This window comes from Lepidochelys kempii, chromosome 3, assembly GCF_965140285.1.
Source record: "Lepidochelys kempii isolate rLepKem1 chromosome 3, rLepKem1.hap1, whole genome shotgun sequence".
NCBI classification, from domain to species: Eukaryota; Metazoa; Chordata; order Testudines; family Cheloniidae; genus Lepidochelys; species Lepidochelys kempii.
Genome location: NC_136382.1, coordinates 204,842,603 through 204,867,687, shown reverse-complemented (window position 1 = coordinate 204,867,687; position 25,085 = coordinate 204,842,603). Strand labels below are relative to the sequence as shown.

The 25,085-nt window shown below is 45.8% G+C and overlaps 1 protein-coding gene across 4 annotated transcripts; it reads right to left on the bottom strand.

Moving 5' to 3' along the window:
• Positions 1-388: 388 nt before the first annotated feature.
• Positions 389-23,822, bottom strand: CD93 (CD93 molecule). 4 transcript variants are annotated; one of them, XM_078852360.1, is made up of 3 exons: positions 21,679-23,821; positions 2,567-2,671; positions 492-577 (listed from the first exon to the last, which is right to left on the bottom strand). In XM_078852360.1, the coding sequence occupies exons 1-2, from the start codon at positions 23,565-23,567 to the stop codon at positions 2,626-2,628; spliced, it is 1,935 nt and encodes a 644-aa protein (XP_078708486.1). In that variant the 5' UTR covers positions 23,568-23,821; the 3' UTR covers positions 492-577; positions 2,567-2,625. The 4 variants fall into 4 exon arrangements, with proteins under 4 accessions (XP_073195811.2, XP_078708486.1, XP_078708487.1 ...); XM_078852361.1 differs by having other exon boundaries at positions 493-574; XM_073339710.2 differs by lacking the exon at positions 2,567-2,671 and having other exon boundaries at positions 389-574; positions 21,679-23,822.
• Positions 23,823-25,085: the final 1,263 nt, after the last annotated feature.

Sequence of the window (25,085 nt, the reverse complement as noted above, 5' to 3'; positions counted from 1 at the left end):
GGCTCTAGGCTTCTAACAAGGCAGATTTATAGATATTTTCTGCACCTATCACCATTTTCCCTCTTAATTCCTTCTAATTCTTAAACACTTTACAAAACATAAATAAAACCGATAATACATGTAACTGGCTTGACCAACACACAACACCGTAGGTCATGTATTCAGTGAAGAGAAGGCTTCATTACATTCCCTTTGCAGTGCAATTTGACTTGCTGGGGAAAGCATAACCTTTTACCAACTTTAATCCTTCCAGTGATATTTTTGTATGTAGGCTCAGCCGTACTGTCAGAGGGCAGCCAGCACAAAGGGAAAGTTAAAAACAATCATCTAAATCTCCGTCATTCAGAGGAAAGTGTATTTGATCCTTTTCTTCAATTTAAAAAGCAGTATTTTACCACAAAACAGAATCACAGCAGTTAGCTTCTGGAATTCCCTGCAGGGAAAAAAAAATCAATATCACTCTTTACTTGGTTCATTCCAATGATGTTATTCTCTTTCATTCACATGGTACGTCTGATCCTTTTCCAGTCCAGTCCAAGCCACAGAGGTTACAGGAGGTTGTGGAGATTGGCTCCTGCTGTGCAAATAGAGACGGGGGAAAATAATAATAAACCTCTAAAATTCTGTCCTCTGGTGAGTTGCACGGTTGGCCAAGCTGAATCAGAGGGGGAAGAGCTCATGCAAGCAACTTCCTTGCCTCACATGCTCCCTAATCTTGCCCTCTTTTACCACACTTACCAGCTACCCCGTGGCCATGCAGAAGACTACTCAGGACTGCCATGGGCTATTTGACCATCCAGAGTGGAGATGGACCGGTGACTCCCCATTTTGCCTATGGGCTGTTCGAACAAGTTATCTAGGAGGTTACTAAACCTCTGCTGGAGAAGTTTGTGGGTGTTCACCTCCCCCAACTCAATTGCCTTTTGGGGATGGGGTAATGGGGCGTTCCAAACCCACTGGGTGCATTAATTGCCAATATCAATATCAAAAGAGCCTGGCCATTTTGTAAACAATAGCATTAGGGTTGCAAAGTTTTGGCTAATTTCTTGCTAAACATGACAGTGAAGAGCCAGCTGCCTTGTTTTCTGATTGTTACCTGGCTGAGGAGCGGTAGCAGAATTTTGGGGCCTTTCATAGACAGCAATAGTGACTTATTATCTGTCCCATTCCTAATGGTTCCTAACATTTTGTTAGCTTTTTTGACTGCTGCTGCACCTTGAGCAGATGTTTTCGGAGAGCTATCCACAATGACTCCAGGATCTCTTCCTTCAGTGGTAACAGCTAATTTAGACCCCATCATTTTGGATGTATAATTGGGATTGTGTTTTCCAGTGTACATTGCTTTGAATTTATAAGCACTGAATTTCATCTGCTATTGTGTTGCTCAGTCACCCAGTCTAGTGAAATCCCTTTGTAACTCTTCATAGCCTGCTTTAGACTTAACTATCTTGAGTAGTTTGTAGATGATACAAAAGTTTGCCACCTCACTGTTTACCCTTTTCCCAGTTCATTTATAATAAGTTGAACAGTACTGGTCCCAGTATGGATCCCTGGGGGACACCACTACTGACCTCTCTCCATTCTGAAAATTGACCGTTTATTCCTACCCTTTGTTTCCTGTCTTTTATCAGTTCGTGATCAGCTTCCCCTTTGGAGGAGAAATCCATGACATGGAATCAAAGTTTTCCTAGTGTAACTTGTTTATTTAAATGATACATTCCAGTCCTTGAACAGAGTGGTCACAAACAGCATGCAAGCAATCCCTTCTTCCAGAAATCGCAGCCTGAACTCCAACACCTGGTTCCTAGGAAGCCACTCCACCCCCAAAATTGACTCTGGAGAGATTAAAGCAAAGAGCAAATTCTCTTGTTGTTTGCTGCTGCTCACCCAAAAGAATATCCATCATAATGCTAACAACAATTCAGCATTTCTTCAAAACTGAACACTGCTCATACCCTAAAAGTGTTTTTTGCAGGGTTATGTGTAGCAGTGCCACCTGGTGAGTTCTGCAATAACATTATGTAATCAGGTACAAATAAGGGCAGATCCAGCAAAATACGCCTGGCCTTTTGGGCTCAGGAAGGCTGCAGCTTCCTGCTCCGTGGTACATTGACCTATTCAGAGAACAGGTCAGCCTACTCCAGAAGAGCTCCAGCTCAGCAGTGCAAATTGCAATGCCTCAAAGGAGTTGAAAATCTCCTACAAATTATCTCTCCTCCCTCCCACTTCACAGTGGTAGAGCATACTTGGCAGTCTCTCGCTCTAAGAAATGAGACCACAATCCAGAAAAGCATTTAAGTATGAGTTTAGATTTAAGCATGCCTATTGTCAATTGACTGCAGTGAGACTATTCACATGTTTAAAGTTATGCACATGCTTAAACGCTTTGCTGGATCAGAACCTCAGATTCCACCACATGTTGCCCAGGGTTTCCTGTGGCTTTCCCTGTGGCTTCCCTGCAGTGTTGTTTTTGCTTTAGAAGTTGCGTTTTAATTTAGAACAGAACAGTAATTAGAGCTGCAAAATATCTTCTCCACTTCCTGTTTCGCACAAGGCACCCCCTTACCCTTTCACCTGCCATGGTCTTCCTAAAGGGGAAAGGAGCATATCAGTCAGCCTCCTGAGTCAGCCTCCTGAGGTCCGCTGACCTATTACGTCTCTGGCTGCCATTCTGCAAAACATGAGCACAATCATCATTTCCCTGCGTTTCCACAACAGCAGCAGACAGTGAAGAAAGTCTAAGGACACTGTTGCTTCTGTACGGCGTAGGGTGCGACGCACTGGGCAGTGTCATTGTCAAGGTTCCTTTTCCACTCTGAATTTTAGGGTACAGATGTGGGGACCTGCATGAAAGACCCCCTAAGCTTTTTCTTACCAGCTTAGGTTAAAAACTTCCCCAAGGTACAAACTTCCCCTTGACCTTGAATCCTATGCTGCCACCACCAAGCGTGTTAAACAAAGAACAGGGAAAGAGCCCCCTTGGAGACGTCTTCCCCCAAAATATCCCCCCAAGCCCTACACCCCCTTTCCTGGGGAAGGTTTGATAAAAATCCTCACCAATTGGTACAGGTGAACACAGACCCAAACCCTTGGATCTTAAGAACAATCAGGTTCTTAAAAGAAGAATTTTAATAAAGAAAAGGTAAAAGAATCACCTCTGTAAAATCAGGATGGTAAATACCTTACAGGGTAATCAGATTCAAAACATAGAGAATCCCTCTAGGCAAAACCTTAAGTTACAAAAAGACACAAAAACAGGAATATACATTCCATTCTGCACAGCCATTTTACCAGCCATTAAACAAAAGGAAATCTAACGCATTTCTAGCTAGATTATTTACTAGCAGAAGTTCTGAGACTGCATTCCTGATCTGTTCCTGGCAAAAGCATCACACAGACAGACAGACCCTTTGTTTCCCCCCCTCCAGCTTTGAAAGTATCTTGTGTCCTCATTGGTCATTTTGGTCAGGTGCCAGCGAGGTTATCTTAGCTTCTTAACCCTTTACAGGTGAAAGGGTTTTGCCTCTGGTCAGGAGGGATTTTATAGCACTGTATACAGAAAGGTGGTTACCCTTCCCTTTATTTTTATGACCGTTGTGTTCCAGGAGTTGCAATTCAGCCGACAGTGATGAAATGTACAGAATGATAGGCCCTGATTCACCGCTGCATTATGACTCTGGGTGATCCCACTGGTTTCAATGGCTATAGACCATCACACAACCGGAGTAACACAGTAGAGAGGCAGATCCATAACGTTTTCTCAAGAACACGAATATGCAGGTGGTGTGCAATACAGACCTATAAGCTGAACAGTGATTTCACTAACTATCTAGGGCACTCCTGGGACTACCAAATCTTTGCAAAGTCATCAGTTCACCAAGACCTACACTGTGCCCAGCCTCATGCTTCAGGGTGTAAATAAATTCCCTCAGAGGGCTAGGAAGGAACACTTTCCTACCAGAAATTCCCAGCGACTATTAGAATCTGTTGATTCTCACAACTGGTTTCTACTGGAGGCTAGATGGGGTGGTAACCAGTAATGGCTATCAAGGGTGGGATTTGCCAGAGCATATAAAGGAGTTAGACACCCAACTCCTGTTGACTAGTGCTGGTCAGAAAGTTTCCAGTGAAACTTCTCCTCTGGAAAGTTAATTTTCATTTAACTGAAAACTCTGCCACGGGAAGTGACTGCTTTCCTTGAAAACTTTATTTTTCACTGAAGAAAAAAAAAAGAAGAAGAAGAAGAAGAAGAATTTGGCCCCAAAGTGAGAAGGTTTGATTTTCAGTTTTTCATTTCAGTCCATTTTCATCTAAATTTTCTGCAGTGGAAACAATCCATTTCCCTACCAGCTCCATTAGGGACTTTCATTGGGACTCGGGCACGTTTGTTTCTTACTCCCTTTTGAAAATTCCAGCCCTAACGCATAAAAGAAAAAATGTTTGCATGATTTCATTTCAGCACTATGGATTTGCCTGGGTTAGGAAAGAGGGTTGAGGCTAGGTCAGGGATAGTGATGGAACCCTGTTGTAACAAGCACCTTTAGTGTAGACGCAGGTTAACACCATTTACCCCAATTTTACTGGTCAAGGTCAATCCTGGGGAAAAGGCTGTGGTTATATATGTGCCAAGTGGATGTACAAAGCTACCATACTTTACATTCACTTTGCATAGGTGCAAATGATTACCCATGGTGTCAGAGAGAGGAGGAAAAAGCCCAGGAAAGAAAGACTTACAAGACAGCTGCCAATTACTCCCTAGGTATAATTAGAGCTGAGTGAATAATTGACTTTTTTGCCATGGGGGGCTCAACCAAAAAATCCTCCCACAATTTTGGTTTCAAGGAGAAACTAATTTTGAGGGGGTTTCTCATGAAAACAAAAATAAAAATTAATGATGGATCAAAGACACACAGAAAAGAAAAAAAAACTAAAAAATTCAGGTTTTTGTTTCAGCTGGTATTTTGATCCAAGATCAAGATTTTTTGGAAGACTGTTTCATTTTGGGGGGGGTTCATCCCTTAAAATATCGCTAAACTTCACAACAATATGTCATTTACAAGCAAAACGTTGAAATATTTAATTTGAAAATGGTTTTGACATTAAAAAAAAATCCTTTTCTTCCCACCAAAACTATTCACCCAATCTAACCCAGATTCCCAGTACTTTTGGTGCCCTGAAATTTTTTTTGCCCAGCTCAATAATTCACCCAAAAGGGGCACAGTTTACTCATAATCTTTGTCATCCTTCCAGATTCTCTCTGTTTGCTTTTAAAGGGAACATTGCCATAATGTACTTAAAACATGCCTGTATTCAGAAAAAAAAACCTCATTGGGAGAAAAACCCCATCAGCATTTGGCAACAGATCTTCCAGAAAGGAAGGATACAATCATCTGTGCTGCTTTCATACTTGAAGAGTTTTCAGCAGCAAAGGGGCAGAATGTGGCTCTAAGACAGAGCAGGTCAACATCTTTAGTTCAACTTTTCCCCAAAATGCCTTTTTTAAAAAAAAAAAACAACAAAAAAGTTATTGATTAAATAAACATTTTTCATTTTCAGATTCTGATTTTTCTGTAATTTGTCCCCCCCCATTCCTCCCCATTTTTAATGGCAAAATGAGGTGGGGGGGGGCAGAGGGGCGGAACAAAAACTAAAATCTGAACATTAAAACAAAAATTCATTTTTTTTGGGCGGGGGAAATCAGTAAAAAAAAAAAGTCACAATCTTTTTAAGCTGAAAAATTATTCTTTTGAAACCTACCTGATGAGAGTGATTTCAAAATTTTCTAAGGAAAATGATGGCATTTTCCAACCAGCTCAACTGGAAAAGACGAAACAAAGTGTGAGATTCTACACCTACTCCTTGCTCCTCAGTTGAACAGCTGCAGAGCACCAAAGTTTCTATGGGCGTTGGCTTTCCCTTTAATCATAATTTTTTGTTCTGCTCATGTTCAGTTTCAACTAACTCAAACCACCATAGGCATCTGATCATGTGGATTTCCCAGTCTGATTTGGGGGTTTTCGCCTTCTGCAGCATGGCGGTGCAGGCATGGGCAGCAGGTAGCAAAGGCTGGGGGAGGCTGAGCCTCCCCAAACAGCCAGGCGTGGCCCCGTCCACACTCCACACTCAGGCCCTGCACCCCCGCTTCCTGCTTGGCGTGGCTCCAGTCTCCCTGTGGGTGGCCTGCCCTCCTGGCGCTCTGGGTCTGGGGCCCCGCCGCCGTCCTGGCACTGGGGGCCCTAGCCTGGGCCGGGGGCCAGCAGCCGTGGGAGGGAGGGGGGCGTGGAAGGGGCAGGCCCTTGGGCAGAAGGGGTTAGGCTAGGGGCTAACCTCCCCCAGCCAGTGGTTCACGTGCCGCCCATGGGTCCAGGGGACTTACCAGGATTATCTGGGTGTATCTCATTTAATAATTTCCCTGTCACTGTGAGGCCTCGGGCACTGGTGCACTTCCGTTCCTCCTATTCTCTGCCTGTGGCAAGACAGCCTAGACTCCTGTGGGCTGTAATACTTGGTTTAATTTCGGTTATTGGATTTAGTGTGTGGGTGCTGGGTGGTACTGGAGGCCAGTGATCATGGGCGGCGCGTGAACCGCTGGCTGGGGGAGGCTAGCCCCCAGTCCCACCCCTTCCATCCAAGGCTCTGCCCCTTCTGTTTGCCCTGGAAGCCAGCCCCCACCCCACCCCCATGGCCACCAGCCCCCACCCCAGGCTGGCTATTGCCCACAGCGCCCCCAGGAAAGGCGAGTGGCCTGGCCCTAACCCCTGGAGCCCAGCCGAAGCAGAGCCCTGAGGGCAGAGTGTGAGTGGGGCCACTCCTGGCTGTTTGTGGATGCTCAGCCTCCCCTACCCGCCACCCATGCCTGTGATACACAGGAGGTCAGACTAGATCGTCTGGTGAACCCTTCCGGCCTTCAACTCTATGACACGCACAGAAACATTTCCCCCAGATGTACTTCTTTCCCCTTTGTGAGGCTTGATTAAAAGCAGTCTCTCAATCATACTGCAGTGCAGTTTACAAAGTTATAGTAACACACTGCCGGCTGTCAACTGTGATAACAAAAGAGGGACCTTTAATTTTTTTCATCTGAGTCATCTCAAACTGAGTCATCTAAAACTGTCATAAATTTTATATCAAAGGAGTGCCGATAGGGAATATTTCCAATAATTTCGCCTGACCTCTGGTTGCTTGATGAGACTATGTCAAGGTTTTTTTGGTTTGATTTTAAAATAAGATTCTTAACTTTTGAATGCAGATGGGTTATACACAGACAAGCATGACAGATTTTTTTTGTCTTTTTTGAAAAGCCACAGAAATCCCCAGTTACGATGCTGTACCTAGACAGCCGAAAAGGAAATCCCAACCCTTTTTTATATAGAAATGTGGGCCAGTTTAGGAACACTACAGAAGCCCATCCAAGTCAAACTTTCACCTGTCTTGGAACATTTTAGAACTACAATGAAAAAATATTAAGTCATTTCAGCATGACTGACCACAAGAAGGAAATAGCACAAGAATCTCTGCTCATTTTTGGCTTTCTTCCTGAGGAGCTCGTAGAATGGACCAAACACAGGATTCAGCAGCTTGGCCATACTGAGGATGATGAAATCAGCCTCGTATAGAAGCACATTTGAGAATCGAGGGTGCTGCCTTCTGAACCAAATGCTGAAAAGAGGGTTTTAGGATTTTCAGGTCTGATCCAAAGCCCACTGAAGTCAGTGGGGGGGAAAAAAAAAAAAAGACTCCCATAGACAGGTGTTGCGTGTAGTGAGCAGAGTTTGGTAAAAATTCATACATAAAAGACCGAGCCCTATGCCTGACCTGCCAGGTTTCTATTCCAGAAGAGAACATGCAACACTGAAGAAACCTGGCCCATGTTTCTGAAGACATTTGAAGCGTTTAGAACCAGTTTGCCCAATGCTTCATACTCTAAATATTGGGCTCAATCCTGCACAATTAACACAGTGGCAGAACTCCCACTGGGTCTGATTCTCCAGTGCCATACCTCTCGTGTAGTTATTTATACCTCTGCCAAGTCGGTACAATATGCTGCCAAATCATCATTCTCTGTTCACGTATGCCAGTGCTTGTGTTTTACCCCTGCTTTATAAAGGATTATATAAGGGGCACGGGAATGGAGAATCAGGCCCATTCCCTTTAGCAGTGCAGAATCAAGTGCTAAGCGTCTTCTGGGAGATATGCAGCGCATGCAGCTCCCACTCTTTGCTTCCTAGGAGGCGGTCAGCATTGTGGAGGATAAGGCTCATTCACAAGAGGCCCTAGAAGTCCCAAGACTACTTCTAGTCCTAATGCCTATTGCTACAAGGGGGTCTCTCTTCAGTTCTCTAGCAGTCCCTCTGTAACGTGGGACTTCGGTGCTGCCAGGGTTCCTGCTGGGAATAGCTGCTATTGAAAGACAGCTGTCGTTATGAGAAAACAAAGTTATTAAAAGCCAGGATATTCAGGACAAAGAATGACATTCTCCCCTGAACTCAGATGTCTTCTGACTTTGTTGCAAGACAGAGGAAGAGACACTGGGGCAGGGGGAGACCTCAGACAACTGAGGAAACGTAAAGCCAACATGGCAAAAAGAGAGAGAGATTCTCATTTACATAGATACCAAAGAAATTAATGCCTGCTTTATAGCCCCTTTAGGCTGCCAGAGCAGCGAAAAGGGGACTTAGTACAATGGACAATCTGGCCCAGAGCGACTAGTGAAGATTCCATACTGTGCCACGTGATCAGAGGAAAGAGTGATGTGACCGGGTGCTCAGCTCACCGCTGGCTGCTGCCGCCGCCTCCCAACGGGTCTGAGGATTAGCTCTGCCAGGCCAATGCCCCTTCCAGCAGTCGCACTCCATCACTGTCTCCTCCTCTCTCAGCCTCCTCATCGTGACTCGGCCCTCTGGCCAGGTCACTGCGTGGTTTCCCCTTCTGGGAATCCCAGAGTCCTTCTGCACAAACAGTCTCACTCCGGCAGTCTTCTCCAGCACTGCCCTGATGGTGTCACTTCCTTAGTGGCTACTAGAGGAACCCCGGCCCACACTCTACTCTGGGTTGCACCTCAGGGACCCTCTCGTCAGCAGCCAGGGTCTATTGATTCCCTCCTGAATCTTGCTGCCTTTTCCTGAGCCTCTTCTGTACCTTCTGGCTCTCCCCACTCCTCTGAGTTTGCCAGCCCAAACTTCCTCCTCACAGGGATTAACCGTAGGCTACCTGCCTCTACAGCCCCAACCACATTCCTGGGGAGAGGGGAGCATAGGTGGCGAGTTATATGGGTCCATGGTGACCATGCTCTAGCAATATTCAGGAATGTGGGCCCAGCTCCACCAATGTTTGGGCTTAAATTTTCAGAGCCATCTTGTCCATAGGATGGACTGGGGCAACCGCCCAGGGCCCCACGCTCTGTGTGGCCCCACGCTTCACAGGGACCCGGGGTCCAGGGCACCCTGGGGGGTTAGCAGAGGGGTTAGTGGGGGAGCTGGCACTGGCAGGAGCAAGTGACCCACCCCGCCTCTTCCTGCCCCTGCTCTGCCCCCACCCTCCTTTTCCCCCCAAGCTCCAGCCCTTGCCCCACCTCTTTCCGTCTTCTGCCTCCTCCCCTGAGCAATGCCGGGAGCTGTGCGTGTGGGGCAGGGTGGAGGGGACTGGGGCCGGGTTGCTTGCTGCTGCCCGCACCAGCCCCCCTGCTAACCCCCCAGGCTGACCTGGACCCCATGTCCCCCTGAAGCATGGGGCCCCCCAAAGCGCAGGGTCTGGGGCAATTGCCCCAGTCCCTCCTGTAGATGGGATGGCTCTGCTTGGACCTGTTTGGGACACCACCAAAAATTATACAAATCTGGCACCTATGGAAGGGAGGTGACGGCAGACTACTTCCCTGCAGCACCCCTCTGCTGCCAGCTTCCTGGCTTTATAAACCCAGCCCAGCCCCTCCTGCAGCTGGGCTCCCTCAGCCAATTAGCCCTTAGTGCTTCCTGGCTTTCCTCTGCCTAGAACAGCGGTTCTCACCCAGGGGTCTGCAGCCCACTTGAGGGGGGAGGTGGGTGAGCAGCTTTAATGGGGTCTGCCAAAATAAACCGGGCTTTGGCCCCAGGTGGCAGGGCTGAGAGAGGGAGGACGGACCACCTCCACCCCCACCCCCGGATCACCTCAGCGGGCCACCCAGCCTGTGCGTCAGCACCAGCAACGAGCTCCCCCCGAGTAAGTAAAACAAAAATAATGGTTCTGTTTATTTTTGCACTTATGTTATCCTTTTCTTTTTTATATTCTAGATGTGTGCGCTTGTGTTTAACTGTATAACTATCAATCGAATACAGCTTTTAATCTACTGGGTATGTAGGAAACTAGTTGTTGGGGCAAAGGTGGGCCATGCAGTTTTTAGAGCATGGGGTGGGGACTAAAGGAAAAGATTGAGAACCCCTGGTTGATAGGTTAACTGGCCTAATTTACCCCTCCAGGCCTTGTGTGGAGTGGACTCCCTATCCCAAGGGGTCTCCATCACTGCAATAGGCCCAGCTGCAAGAGTTTTATAATCCATGTGCTGTTAACATGTTAACAATAAAGATTCATCATTCCAAGAATTTCCTGTTGGGAAATTAAACTTGGATTCTCAGTTAGCCTGTTTTGGAAGTTAACACAGGCTAGACCTCTTTGAACTAGGCCCTTTGAAGTCAGAGTCCAATTGGCTGAATACAGTTTAGTTATTATGGGTCTGATTCTCATTTACATAGGTGCCTTTTTACATATCTCTGGCAGTGTAAAGGCCCTTTACAGGTGGGTGTAAATGTAATTGACTTGTTGGTTAGATTTGCTGTGAGCAGGTTTAATGGGCACCCTATTAAAATAACCTACAACTATGGGAGTTTTGCCTACATAAGGGGCTCCCAACATTTCTGACATGGGTGATGGACATATTCTTTAAAAAATCCCCCTTGTGCATGACAAGAATATTGAGGCGATGTAATATTGAGAGTAAATTTTACTTCTCAGGACACAGGAACATCCAACAGTATTTGTTTGCATTCATTTTGATTAAAATGAGTAAGAGAAAATCCTGCCCATTTTCCCTACAAATGGATGCATGGATGTGCACCACGTGATGATCACACTCGTTAGCATGGATGCTTATCCCAGAAAATAAGACGCCAAAGTATATTCTCATTCTCTGTGAAAACTCCGACTATAGAGGGGGTGCTACCACTATATCTCGGGGCATCTATCAAGTGAGAGCTGCAATCGTGCCCACATTTAGTACAGGTCTTTCCTCCGACCTGAATGGGTGCCTTGTCACCGTTAGAACAGAGGCCACAGACAAAATGGAAGTGCACCAAGCCACAAGTGGTTTACTTGAAAGAGTTCTCAACTATGTGGCCAGGAAGAACAAACAAGTTCTCCCATGATACACAGCAAAAGAATTCACAGAGCAGCTCAGCTGACTACAGTGCTGAGAACCGTGCGACGGGCCCCCAGAAATCTTAGAGCCACACACTCGTAGAGCTGGGTAAATAGCTGATTTGAGTTGACCGGCAATTTGGGGGGGATTGATTTGAAGTGAGTTTTTTTAAATTTTTGGTGAATAAAAAAAAAACAAAAAACACACTTTTGGGGTCAATGAAATGTTTTGTTTTGATTTTGAGGGATTTTTTAAAAACTTTAAACATTTTAAAAATAAAATTAAAAGGAAATTTCAAAACAAAGTCATTTCAAATTGAAAAATCCAAATGCTTCTTTCAGAAAGCCTCAAAACAAAGTTAGGTTTTTGGGAATTGTTTCAGGTTTTCCTGACTGAAACAATTCAGCAACATCAACGTACCCTGGGGAAGTATTTCTATGTTGCTACATTGGCATTTTTTGCCAAAAACAGTTTCAATCAAAAAATTTCACCCAGCTCTACACCACGAGTGAGTACAGCATCAGTGTGGACACAGCAACTTGAGTGTCAGTTTGAGGGGAAGCAGCTGCATTGCAAAATAACAGGAGAAAAATAACTCCAATGATCCACATTCCAGTTAATTCTGCAGGGAAAGACATACCCTTGGGGGTAGATTTTCACTGTCACCCAGTTTCCTCCCACTCTACTCACTCCTGAGGTCGTGTGTCACACTTGAGGTTTAGCATCACAGAAAACAGTGAATTTGGTCACGGGGCATGGCACGGCAATGAGCTGTCCCAGCTCTAAGCAAAGGTTAAATGCAGAAGAACTGGGTGGTAACGGCAAATGAAAACGTTTTTAATCCTCTTGATATGAAAGCAGATGTACGTGAGTGGGGGTGGATCCCTAACCATGATGACAGAGGCTCTGACTCATACACCACTAGGCAGATTACTTTTATATTTTTATTTATAAAATTGTTACATTTATATTAGTTCTTCTATTGAGGGAGTTACAATGTGTATCAGCTGACAGCTCTGCCATTTCATTGTGGTTTTGAGCACATATAGAAGTTGCCTAGAGAAATGACAGACTGACATCTTGCTCAGCTAACAGGCAGCTCTGGAATTTCATTTGAGGGAAAAGGACCAAATATACAAATCATTAGGTGCTCAATCCAAAACATACTTACGTCAATGGGAACACTCCCACTGACTTCAATGGAGTTTGAATCAGGCCTTAGAGAAGTAACGTTTGAAATCCAGTTCACCCATGTGCCTCCCAAAAGGGATTGCTAGATTAATTATCTGTTGACTGCATACAACTACAAACACTAATCATCAGTGCCATAGCATGAGGGGGAAACCAAGTGAGATAGCAAAAGAAGAGAAAAAACACACAGCAGAAGAAAAACATCTTCTACAATAGAAGAGGCCATGTAAGTTAACACAACACCATTGAAGACAAGAGAGCTATACCAGTGAGGCTCTGGGACCTGTACTGTGCATCTTTTGTTTCTCATACTGCCATCCTAATCCATTTTAGAAAAATAATGAGCATTGTGGACAGGTGCCATCCCAGGACCTCCTTGCCTCAGTTTCCCTTTGAGCTCCCAGAAATAACCCACTCACAGCAAGAGTCTTTAGAACAGTATTCCCCCTCTCCTAGGATCTAATTGATTCAGCATAGTTTAGCTCCCAAAGCAAGCTCCCTTTCTATCAGTGTTCCTATAGCCTGCCTTTGGGAATTGAATGGTTCAAGTTCTGATCTCCCAGCCCACAAACTCACTCCTGTAGATGAGATTCTCACAACCCTCTTCCTATGCTCTTAGCAGCTCTTGCTGGCCTGGGCTTGAAGCCTCATTTTGAGAGGCTCACAGAATCATCCCACCACTCCCTTAATCTTCCCAGCTGGGTGTAATAACCTCAAACCTCTGTCTGGATTGGCTGGCAGAGAGAGGAGGCTTGCTCCACCCAGGCTCCTGGGCCCTTAAAGGAACAGTAATCTGAGTTTTTCCCATACCTTCCCCCTACCAGACATTAACTGTTCCTCAGGGACCAACTTCCTTTGTTCTAGTGATTGCTTCATTTACGTCCCAGGACACGCAGCGGGATGACTGGCCTCTCAAACTACCTCCTCTGGCCATAAAAGACCAGTGCCCCATTACAGGTATCTGCTTCAGATGTAACAGTGGTGGCTGATGTATAACCGTACCTACAATGGACACAGGTGTTGAACTTGTCTGCGCCCCAGTATTTTGGGGGATATGGAGAAGGAAAGCTTCAAGTCTTGCACATTCAGGGAGGTCAGACTATTATTCCTTCTCGCGATCTCTCTGCTGACTCTAACATCCTCTGAGACATAAGTGAGAACAGCAGATTCCTAACCTGGGAAGTTCTCTGGGTTCATCTTTAAAAAACATTAATTCTTGTCTTCCTAGCAATCTGGATCCTTCCTTCGGTCACATTGTCACAAGTAGCACTGTAGCCCAGTGGGCTAGTTTGCCTTTATTATATTTATTGCTTTGCATTATATTCAGCAGTAATGCAAGAAACCTACAGGCCTGTATTCTGTAAGACATTAGCTTCAGCAAGTTAGCATAAGGCTTGAAACCTATAAACTTTGAACAGATAAACTTTGCACAGATAAATGGTCCAATGGAAAACCGCAAGTATTTGGGGAGCTGAAAATAGAGTTTAAGGGGAAGTTCTGACGTAAATAATTCAACCACAGAAGTGTCCTGGCAACGAACTGGTTACAGGTACATGGGATATATTTAAGGCTAGCCTGCTTGCTTATATATCTTTTCTTGTAAGTGTCTTATTTTCTTATGGGTTTGATTATTTTATTATAATAGGTTTATAGGTCTATATTAGAGTATATTTTGTCTGTAACACAAGGGACCTGCAGGCCACATCCTGTATGGCGAGCTAAGGCCAGGTTAGAATACATATGTTTGGGACCTTTCACCTAGATAGATGGTGAAGAGCTAAAGCATAAGGTCCATGTATGGCTGTGACCTATAACATAGAGGATGCGTTAAAGTAGGTTGGCACAGGGGCTTTCCTAAGTTCATACCCTTTTAAACTTATCATGTACACCACAACTTGGAAAGAACCGAAATACTCGGTTAGGACAGAAATAACAAATGTGATACCTAACCACAAAAGGGCCATGGTAATGAATGGACATATATGATAATGAGTTGAGATCATTGATATACTAACCTATACGAAAAAAACATTCCAACATTAGCAAGGTGAGGAAATACAAATAAGGAAGGGGAAAAAATCCCCTACTGAATATGCATCAAATACAACAGTGTCAGCGTAACATATTACAAAAACGGCATCCCAGCCTAGGCGTGGTATGAGAGAGAGGTGTAGTCCTTGGGAGGTGCCAGGATGATGGCCACTGGTGATGATGGGGAAGGTGATGGTGATGAGGACAATGACCGCTAACATTTCACGTTGTTCTATAGGAGATGGTGTGATTATACAGATGTGGAGAAGGACATTCTGTAGTACCTCTATCTACCTTTACTGATTTGGGGTGTTTGTGACTATGCTAAATGTATGAATAAACTCTATTTGTAAATATAAGAGTTCCTATAGTGCAACTGTGCACGTCAGGGTTCCCACCAGTATAATAATTTGAATAATACTGGGCCTGAACTTGGGGCAAGAACCTGGCAACCCTCGAAGTGATAACTGGAGACTCTTAAGTAATCAATATAATTAATATGCAATCTAAAGATCAGGCAACAGCACTGCAATGTACTTGGTTAGACATGAAGGTCACCTACTGACTTTGAAGGGACCTGAGAGAGTCAAATGCCAAGAAAGGACTAAAAGATAAAAATAATGAAAACAGGCACAGATTAGAGGGGGAGGGTATGTGATGGGACATATACTCTACACTGGTATAGAGATAGCTAATTGAAGCCAGAGAGCAATTAGCCCATCCAGTTGCACCAGAAAGATGGGCCAGGCCCAATTAAGGATCAGTCCCAGTAGAAGTAGGGTAACTAATAGAGGAAGGATTCTAGGGCAGTAGAAGTCTTAGGGATTCTCTTCTGGGATAGGAGCCTCTGGTAAGGACCAGACTGAAGTAAGCTCTTGTGATAGGCCTTGATAAGAGACACCCCTGAGCCAGCCCAGGGCTGGGACTTCAGAGACAGAGAGAATTAAACTGGTAGGGAGGAATCATCTAGGAGGTGTCACTGTGCAATAGCGGGAAAGACCTCTGCGGAGACTGGGAAGGGGAGAAGAGCCTGTGGAAGAGTGACCCCAGAAAGGGGCTTGGGAACAGGTCCTAGAAACAGGCTGAGGTAAGAAGTAGTCTAGGAAAGCAGAAAGGGGGCTGAGGGTGCAGACCTTAGGTGCTTGTTACAGGGCCAGTAGACTGGAACCCAGAGTACAGGAAGGGCCTAAGTTTGTGAAAGTCCCCCCAATATATGAGGTGTAAGGACCATTGAGCTCAGAGATGGGCTGAAGACCTGGTGTAAGGCCATTGGACCATAGTATTAAGAAGAGGCACAGTGGCTGTCAGCAAGGGGTGTCAGAGGAGGACAGTCTAATAAGCTATGCCCAGCCATGAGGGGGCACATTGGCTGGTGAGTCACTCTTCTACAAGGGAAATGAAAAGGCATTTTTAAAGCACTTGTTTTTGCAGCGTGAGACACTTTGGAGAACATGGTAGATTTGAGAGAGCCATGTTAATCCTTGCAGAGTGCATCATATTTTGTTATTTGACACCTTTTCCTCCAAATCTTTCCATACTCCCTGCCCCACAGAAAAAAGGGGGTCTGCAGATCCTGGGGGAAACTTCAGAGGCCCAGAACGATCCTTGTGGAGATTTTATATCTCAGCACTGGTCCCAGGGAGTGCGATGCCCTGGCTTACCCTGACAGTGTCCCAGTTCATTTGCGATCTACTGCACCTGTGACAAGTAAGGGCCAAAATAACTAATATGGGCCTGATCCAAAGGCCGCTGAAATCAGTGGAAGTCTTTCCATTGACTTCAAGCTCTTGGTTGAGAAATCCCACGGCAGTAAATGGTAGGTCTGAATGTAGGCTGACTGAAAGAATGGACAAACTATGATTTTTGGATCTCTTTCCCCTATCCATCCTGTTTAGATTCTAAGCTCTTCAGTGTAATAGCACTCTCTACCCTGGGCTTGTATAATGCCTAGCACAATCTTGGTTAGGCCCAAGGCATACCATAATAAACATCAATAGCAATAATAGTGGTTTCTGACCATGTTATAGCAATGACTGCGCTACAGAATCAGCAGTTCAGTTCCACCCTATTGCACTTCTGTCAGATATAACCACATTTCTGTTTTCTTCTCCAGATCACCAGCCTAAATTAGATAGGGGTAGTACATGACCTACCTATCTCACTTCCCTGGATAAATATTGAGACTATGCCCATCACAGTGGTACCTAATTTTAGTCATCTCTTCCTATGGCAGATGCTGATACTAGCCAAAATGAATCCAGAAAAGCTTTTCCTGTTTTGAAAATGCTCATTTATTCATGTCCAGCTGCTGTTAGAGAACATCTTTTTTCTTAATATACCATTTAACAAAAACTTCTGTGATTGGTAGGACACAGGGGCTATAGAAATGAGAATCTTTAGAGGGGGTCTGGTCAGTAAGGCTAGTTCAAATTTTTGCTTATGTTTCAATTTTTCCTAGATGAATCTTTCATCAGCCGCGCAGATCTATCTTGGTAACCCCAAATGATTAATATTTTGCTGTTTTAAAGAAATTAGTGTTCTGTGCCTTGGTCCTGCCGTGAGAGCCACATGAATAGACCCCTGCCCCCTCCAGAACGACACTGAAGTCAAAAAGGCTCCATGTGGGTCTGTCTGAGTGCATTCCATTGGCCTTAGACTTAAATTCTGGGGAGCAGGAACCTTTACTTCGTATACATTTGTACATCACCTAGAACAAAAGGGCCCTGATTTTGCCTGAGGCCTCTAAACACTTTATTAGTATACATATTAAATCATTATTAGATGAAAGGTACCTAACTGACAGCTCCAGAAACCAAAGTCCTCTGTACAGAGCGGGGGCAGCATGAGTAGTGACAATGCAGATAGTTTTCCAGCACTGCCCTGCTTAATCTTGACTAGCAAGGACAATTTATCAGGGGGCTAGTCAAAAATTTTCCCTCAAAACCCGGGTTTCTGTCAATTTTTTTTTTAATCTAAATGACATTTTTCACAGAGGGTATCTGCTTTCCTTAAAAAAACAAAAATCAATTATTTGTCAGTTTTAGTATAAAAAAGGTCTTGGTTTGGGGGCAGTTTTAAGCAAATTATTAGAAACACCACAAATAAAACAATGTATCATGTATTGCCTCAATAAGTATTATCATGTTTATTTCAAAGCATCAATGACACATTTCATTTGGATTTTATTTGTACGTGCTTCCATCAGAAGAGCAATGTATCCACTGAGGTAATGCTATTTACGGTATTAAAGTTAAAAAAAAGGAAACCACTGTTTAAGAACACCTGTAATATCATCATACACAAATGTAACATTGATGTACCAATGATGCTGTTACCTGTGAAGAACAGAATATTTTTGGGCATGTATTATTTCAACCTGTGGGCAGCCACATGGAATTACCAATAATTAAAAGGATCTGAAAAAGTGTGTGTGGGGGGGTCTTATCACACCACATCTGCCTGGCCCCAGTAGTTCTGCCCACCCAGCCTCACCTCTGTTCCTCCTGCATCTCCTGGAATTCTTCACCCTGGTTTCCCAGGCCTGGAGGAAGGGGGAGGAGGTTCTGCAGTGAGAGCCTCTTGTATCCCTTCCCAGGCCTGGTTGCATTGGGATGGGGAGGAGCTGTCCCATTGCTCACAGGAGGGGCAGGGGAAGGAAGGATCAGAGCTGTTCTGAGATGCTGGAGTCTTTCCGCTCCCTTTGTGCATCCTGTGAGATTGGTACTGGGTTGCTAAGGGAAAAAGGAGAAGACTCTGGTCTGCTTCCTCCAGCTGCTCAGATTAGCTGCTCTTCACCAAAGGTGGGCAAGTCGGGAAAGCCGCCAATGAGAAGGACGTTCCTCAGGTGGTACTAAAAATGTGAGCATCTCAGCAAGCTGGCTGGCTTTTTAGCAATTGTATTTCCCAGGCCTGTATCATGTTTAAACCTGGTGCACTTTAAGCACTGGTAATTCCCATTAGCACTGAGGAGGTTTGTGCATACAACCCTGGCATAACAGGAATATAACAACACATACAAAGCACTTGCTGTGTTTAAAGCATTTCACATGTGTTAACAAATCAGTCCTCACAATGCCCACATGAGGTTAGCAGGTAAACACTATTATTCCCCATTTTCAGGGAGGAAATTGAAGTTACTCATCCAGCTCCACAGAGTAAATACATACAGAGCCCACATTAACGTTTGGGATCTCCTGACTCTTCATTTAGGTACCATAATCTGTTCCTTTGCCATTCCTACTCACTTCAAGGGCTTGATCCGTAGCCCAGTGAAGTCCATGGGAGTCTTTCCACTGACTTCAATTGGCTCTGCATTGAGCCCTGAATCAAGAAAACTAATTCATGGCAAAAAGCAAGCAAGGGCTGAATTCATCACTGATGTGACTCCACTGAGATGAAACTGGCCTCAAGAGGTTTCACCTGGTGAGGTAAAGGGCAGTTAAAGCTAAACCTACATACATAGCAAATCAATGTTTTTTGGTGGCCTTAACTGATTAGAATTTTTTACTCATAATTCTGTGAGACACACCAGAATACACAAAATTTATATAATACTAAAAACTCAGGATTATGGATTGAACTATTAACCTTTCTGAATAAATATGTGAGATTTTACACTGGCTTTATGGTTCCACACCTATACTTTCTAGTTTCCCATTCATTTTGAATGAAAAGAGTTAACATGGAAACACCTGGATATCTTCCACTATAAAATGAATGGGGAAAGACTGAGGATTATAAACATCTTGAAAACGACACAAAGCAAAACGAATAATCCCAGAATTTTAAAGTTTGTTGGTATGACTGTTCATACAGGCCCTGACCCAGCACAGCATTTAAGCACATGCATAACATTAATCTTAGTCCTATTGTTGGGACTACAAAGATGCTTAAAGCTACTCACGTGCTTAAATGCTTGACTAGATTGGTGTCATAACAAAGAATTAGTTAGTATGAATTTTCTGCAGGTCTTCCCAATAAACCAGGGATGAGTACACTGCTTCTTTCAACTATTGTCCAGAGAAATGGAAGCATATACAAACTATTCAAAACATTTACAGCTGCTAGAAGTTACATTTTCCTGTTTTCTTGACTTGTACAATGGATAACCAGAGAAGAAAAACAGCAGGAAAGGGTTTTCCTCCACACACTAAAAAGAACAGGATGTAGCTGTGAGGCTCACAGCTAACTCTTTTGTGTTAAGTTCACATTTCTGTCAAATGTGGCCTCAAGTATACAATAAAAGCTGCAAGAATATAAAGGTGGTGGGTATTTCAGGGAAAATATGTACCCTTATAACCAGATCCATATTCCTCTTTAGCACCTTTTGTACTCTGTATAGGCATGGTACTGCTTCATTGAAGTAAATGGCAAAACTGGTGTTGACTTGATTGGGAGCAAGACTTGGACTCTAAGCTTAGATTTTCAAAAGTGACTAGTGATTGGGTATCTCAGTTTTGGGTGTGCCCAGTCTGAAACATCTTAAAGGGGCCTCATTTAAAAAAACAACCAGCCCTCTGAAAATCAGGCACCATTAGGTCTCTTAAGTGGAGCACCCAGAAATGGAGGCACCTAAAATCATCAATCATTTAAAAAAAAAACAATAATTCTGCTTTGTCATAAATACACTTTATAAACATATCCAAGGAAACAATGGTGAATAGCACAATGAAATCCATAAGATGTATTTAAGGAGAAAAATCGATGAGCTAGTTCAGAACAGCATGGGGGCCATGGCTCCATCTCCTCCTGACCACTTCTGGAGCAATGAGTGCAGAGACTGAGATTGTGACTGAACTTTACATGCAGCATGCAAGGGGCTAACAGACACCCACTTTCTCCCCAGCATTGCAGACCCATACAAGGGCCAGGGATGACTTCACCTTGAGAAAAGTGATATGACTTTGGAAGGGGATAGCCTAATTACCCTAATTAGCAAAATACACTACAACCCCAGGCAGTTTCTCATCAATGGGTGAAAAACAAATATACTCAGCCTGGACTACTTACAAGCTTCTATGACACTGTAATACACACATATTTGAATAAAACAGGCATGGTTTGGGTTTTGATATTACTATATTTTGAAAGAGGAGATTATTTTCTATCCTAAGTGACAATAGATGGGCAACTCCTCCTCAAATACCTTTTCCTAACTTCTTGATCTTGCATCCTCTTATGCTTTCTCAACTGGACACCATCAAATTAGGCCTGAATAAAGACTGGGAGTGGATGGATCACTACAAAAACTAATTTTCCCTGCTGATACTTACACCTTCTTGTCAGCTGTTTGAAATGGGCCACCTTGATTACACTGGCCTCATTAGCACTACAAAAGTGATTTTTCCTCCCTTGGTATTCACCCCTTCTTGTCAACTGTTGAGAATAGCCCACTTCCACCTTACTTGAATTGGCTCATTAGCACTGACCCCCCACTTGGTAAGGCAGCTCCTATCTTTTCATGTGCTGTGTATTTATACCTGCCTACTGTATTTTCCACTCCATGCATCTGATGAAGTGGGTTTTAGCTCACGAAAGCTTATGCCTAAATAAATTTGTTAGTTTCTAAGGTGTCACAAGGACTCCTTGTTGTTTTTGCTGATACAGACTAACACAGCTACCACTCTGAAACCTGTCAGGTACACAAGTGTTTGCAAGATCAGGGCCATGATTATTCTGATTGTAAAGACGTTTACCTTTTTGAAAGTTCCAATGAGCTCTTCAGTGTGATTGCTTTTATTTTTCAAAAGAAACCTATCACTCTGGGCCTAATCCTTGTCCTATTAAAATCAGTGGGAGTTTTGATACTGATTTCAGTGGGAACAGCAGGGGGATCTTGATCCAAGTGGCAGACTTACTGTTCCTCTGACACTGAGACAATGCCAAACCCAGGGTTCTAAAGTGAAAACAAAAGTTAAGTCACATAATGAAAGCATAGTTTTATATAATATGGGAAATATTCTCTGCTGCACACAATTATCCTTAGTTTAGTGTTCCCTCTCTCCAGAGAACCCTGATGCTACCCTAGTCCCTGCAAGCATGCTACCCTTTCTGCAGACTCCTGCCTTTACCTGTAGTCATTGTCTACTGCTTTTTTCTCTGCCTGCTCAAGTACCCAGCAGTAGTTGTCTGTGGCGCTCCTGGCTTTCCTCTTTTCCTTCTTGGCTTTCCTCTTCCTATAGATGAGCAAGCCCAGGGCAAAAGCCATCAGCAGCAGGATAACCACCAGGCTGCCCAGGATATAGTACAGGAGCAGTTTGGGGCCATCGGTGGCCTGGTCAGCGTCGGGTTTCATCATGGGTTCCCCAACCCCTGCCGCCCTGCTGACGGCAGCTGGCTGGAGGGTGCTGGGTTCTGCTCCCCCTGGCTGGGCTCGGGTGGTTGGATCAGAGCGCGGGGCTGGGCTCTCGGTAGCAGGGTGGGTGTCCGGCGGCTGTCCACCCCCAGCCGTCGGCTCCTCTTCTCCTGGGGGGCGCAGGGACGGGGACGGGGCCGCGCTGCCGGCGGTGGTGGGGCTGGAGCCGGAGAGGCAGGAGACGCCGTTGGGGGCCAGCGCCCAGCCCGGCGGGCAGAGGCACTGGTAGCTGCCGGGCTGGTTGACGCAGCGCTCCTGGCAGGGCTCCCCCAGGCACTCGTCCACGTCCCGGCAGGAGGCCCCGTCGGGGCCCCGCTGGTAGCCCGGCCGGCAGGCGCAGAGGAAGGAGCCCGGCGTGTTGGCGCAGAGCTGGGCGCAGGGCGCGCCCTGGGCGCACTCGTCCAAGTCCCGGCACTGGCGGCCGCCGGGCCCCGTGGGCTCGTAGCCCGGCGGGCAGGTGCAGGCGAAGCCCCCCGCCGTGTTGAGGCAGCTGCCCTGGCAGGGCTCCCCCAGGCACTCGTCCACGTCCCCGCAGCTCACCCCGTCCCCGGCCAGCGCGTAGCCCGCGGGGCAGCGGCACTCGAAGCCCCCCGGCCGGCCCAGGCACAGCCCCTGGCACGGCCGGGCGCTGCAGTAGTCCACGGGCGAGCAGGAGAGCAGGTCCCCGCCCAGCCGGTAGCCCGCGCGGCAGGCGCAGCGGAACGAGCCGCCGGCCAGCTCCAGGCACTGGTGCTGGCAGCCCCCGTTGCTGTAGGCGCAGCCGTGGCGGGGCGAGGCGCACAGCGGGCCCGGGCTGTTCCACGCGAACCCGCCGCCCTCCTGCGCCGTGCACACCAGGAAGGGCCCCGGCGCCTGACCCTCGCACGACACGGCGGCCAGGGAGCCGAAGGGCACGGCCGCCAGGGAGGCGTTGTTCAGGCCGAAGGGGGTGGTGTAGGTGACGCTGCCGGGCCCGGCCAGCGCCAGCTGGCGGCACATGCCCTGGAAGCTGAACTTGCAGAGGTAGCCCTGGACCCTGGCGGAGGAGCCGCTGCAGGGCCCGTCGGCCCAGCCCAGCCCGGGGGAGCTGGGGGCGGTGCTGTTCCGGTGCAGGCTCACGCAGCGCCTGCTCGTGCAAGTCTCCCGGGGCTCCCGCAGCCAGCCGGTGTAGCTGGTCTCCTCCCCGCCGGAGGCCCAGCTGAAGCCCTTGAGGAGCTGGTGCTGCTGGTAACACTTGCCCTTCTCCCGATGGAGCCCGATCCAAAGCCTCGCCTGCCCCTCTGGCCCAGCTTCCCTCCTGGGCAGCTTGGCTAGCAGATCCTGGACATGCAAGGCCTCTTCCTGGCTCTTCATGGTCACCAGGTTGCCTCCGTTGCTCTTGCAGTTCTCCTGGGCATCCGCCCAATTGTGCTTGCCCCAGTGGATGGTGTAGCAGGCAGTCTGGGCGCACAGGGCCTCTGCCTCCTCACTTGCCCACGAGGGCACCCCCCAAAGCAATGCCTGGCCTAGGAAGAAAAGGGCGATTCCCATGGTTGCTTTGGTCTGGTCTGGCAGAGAGCGGCAGGATCGGTGCTGTTGCTGTCCCAGGCACCAGATGCACAGATGGGACCTGCAGGGGACACACATCAGATGTTAGAACAAAAGAGCAGAAGCTGTTTGCCTTTCAGATCCCTTTGGCCCAAGGAGCTGCCCTGCACGCATCCTGTGCTGTTGCGACTCTTATTTATCACCGGAGACTAGAGTTTCCTGTATTTTAGTTACTGGTGGCTTCATCCCCGTGGTTTGTTGATAACAATCAAGATATTCAGCTGCTTTTCTTTGCCTTCCTTTAAGTGAAGTGGTTTAACACCAGTTTAAAAAAAGATTTACCATTAAAGGGCTTTCTTTATTTTGGCCCAGTGCTCCCCTCCCCCTGTAGGAGAAACTTGCTGGAATGCTGCTTTCTTGTTTTATTTTTAAAGGACATAAACTACTTACTCATTGGTGACTTTTTCTAACCCCCAATAGGGAGTTCTAGTTTTCCAGTATCTATTGGAGAAACAACAACAAAAAAAGCATGGAATCCCTGCTTATGATCCTAAGCATAGTTAACATTTCATCTTCTAGAAGAAATGGAATACTTGGTGCATATAAGTCATCCACACAATTAATTTCAGGCACTCCCCTCCCCCCCCATTCTTGCACTTTAAATAGATGGAAAAGTCCTTAAATAGGGATTGGGTCGTGAGAATGTCTGAGCTCCATGCACTAAGCCAAGTTGTTTAAGGACACCAAACCAACTCAAACTCAGTGTACAGTGGGGAGTTCTCTAAATGCAGCCCACTTAGTCACTGATCTGTTGTCCAGAACCAGTCACTTCAAACAGAAGAAAAGCACTGAACAGCAGCTGCTCATACCTGGGACTTTTGAGCATCAGAGCAATGATATTCCAAGTTAATGGTTTTGGGGAATTTACAGATCAGTGATCAGTTGTATCATCAGTTCAGTTGCAGCTTGAGCCAAACCCAGGGAAGTCAATAGGAACCTTAAAGAAAGGGCCAAGTAGTTAGTGTGAGAGGTTTTACTGGATGAACAAATGCATTAAAAATGCACAAGCCTTCAGGCCCCAAAAGTCCCCTTTTCTGGGACTGGCAACTTTTACGAAAAGCACAATTGATACTGAGTTGATTGACCTCTTTGTAATAAAGTAGAAATACTTCATTTGAGAATCAGAAAGTGTTTTACTGACGTCAGTTAAAACTCACAGTTACTGAGGTGTAATTATTTACAACTATTATTTTGCAGATGGGGATTTGCATGAGATGCAGAGAGGTTAAAGGTCGGATTTTCTTTATACAATGGGGTCCTAGATCCATGCACATTTTCTGCCTGTGCATTCATGTGCTTGCTTTTGAGTGCACACTTATTGCAATTGTGAGCATAACTTAAATAGATGAAATGAAGGCATCTAAATATATATTAATGTGTCCAAATGTCTCATGTGGATGTCCAGATAGGCCTGTGTGTGCAAACATAGGTGCACTAATGAATATGCAAGTATGCCCATGGATCTTGGACTTCACTTTGGGGTATATCTCCCGCTCTTTAGGCCCACACAGAGTCCAGGATAGTGCCAAGATTATGGACCATGAAGGCAAATGGAAC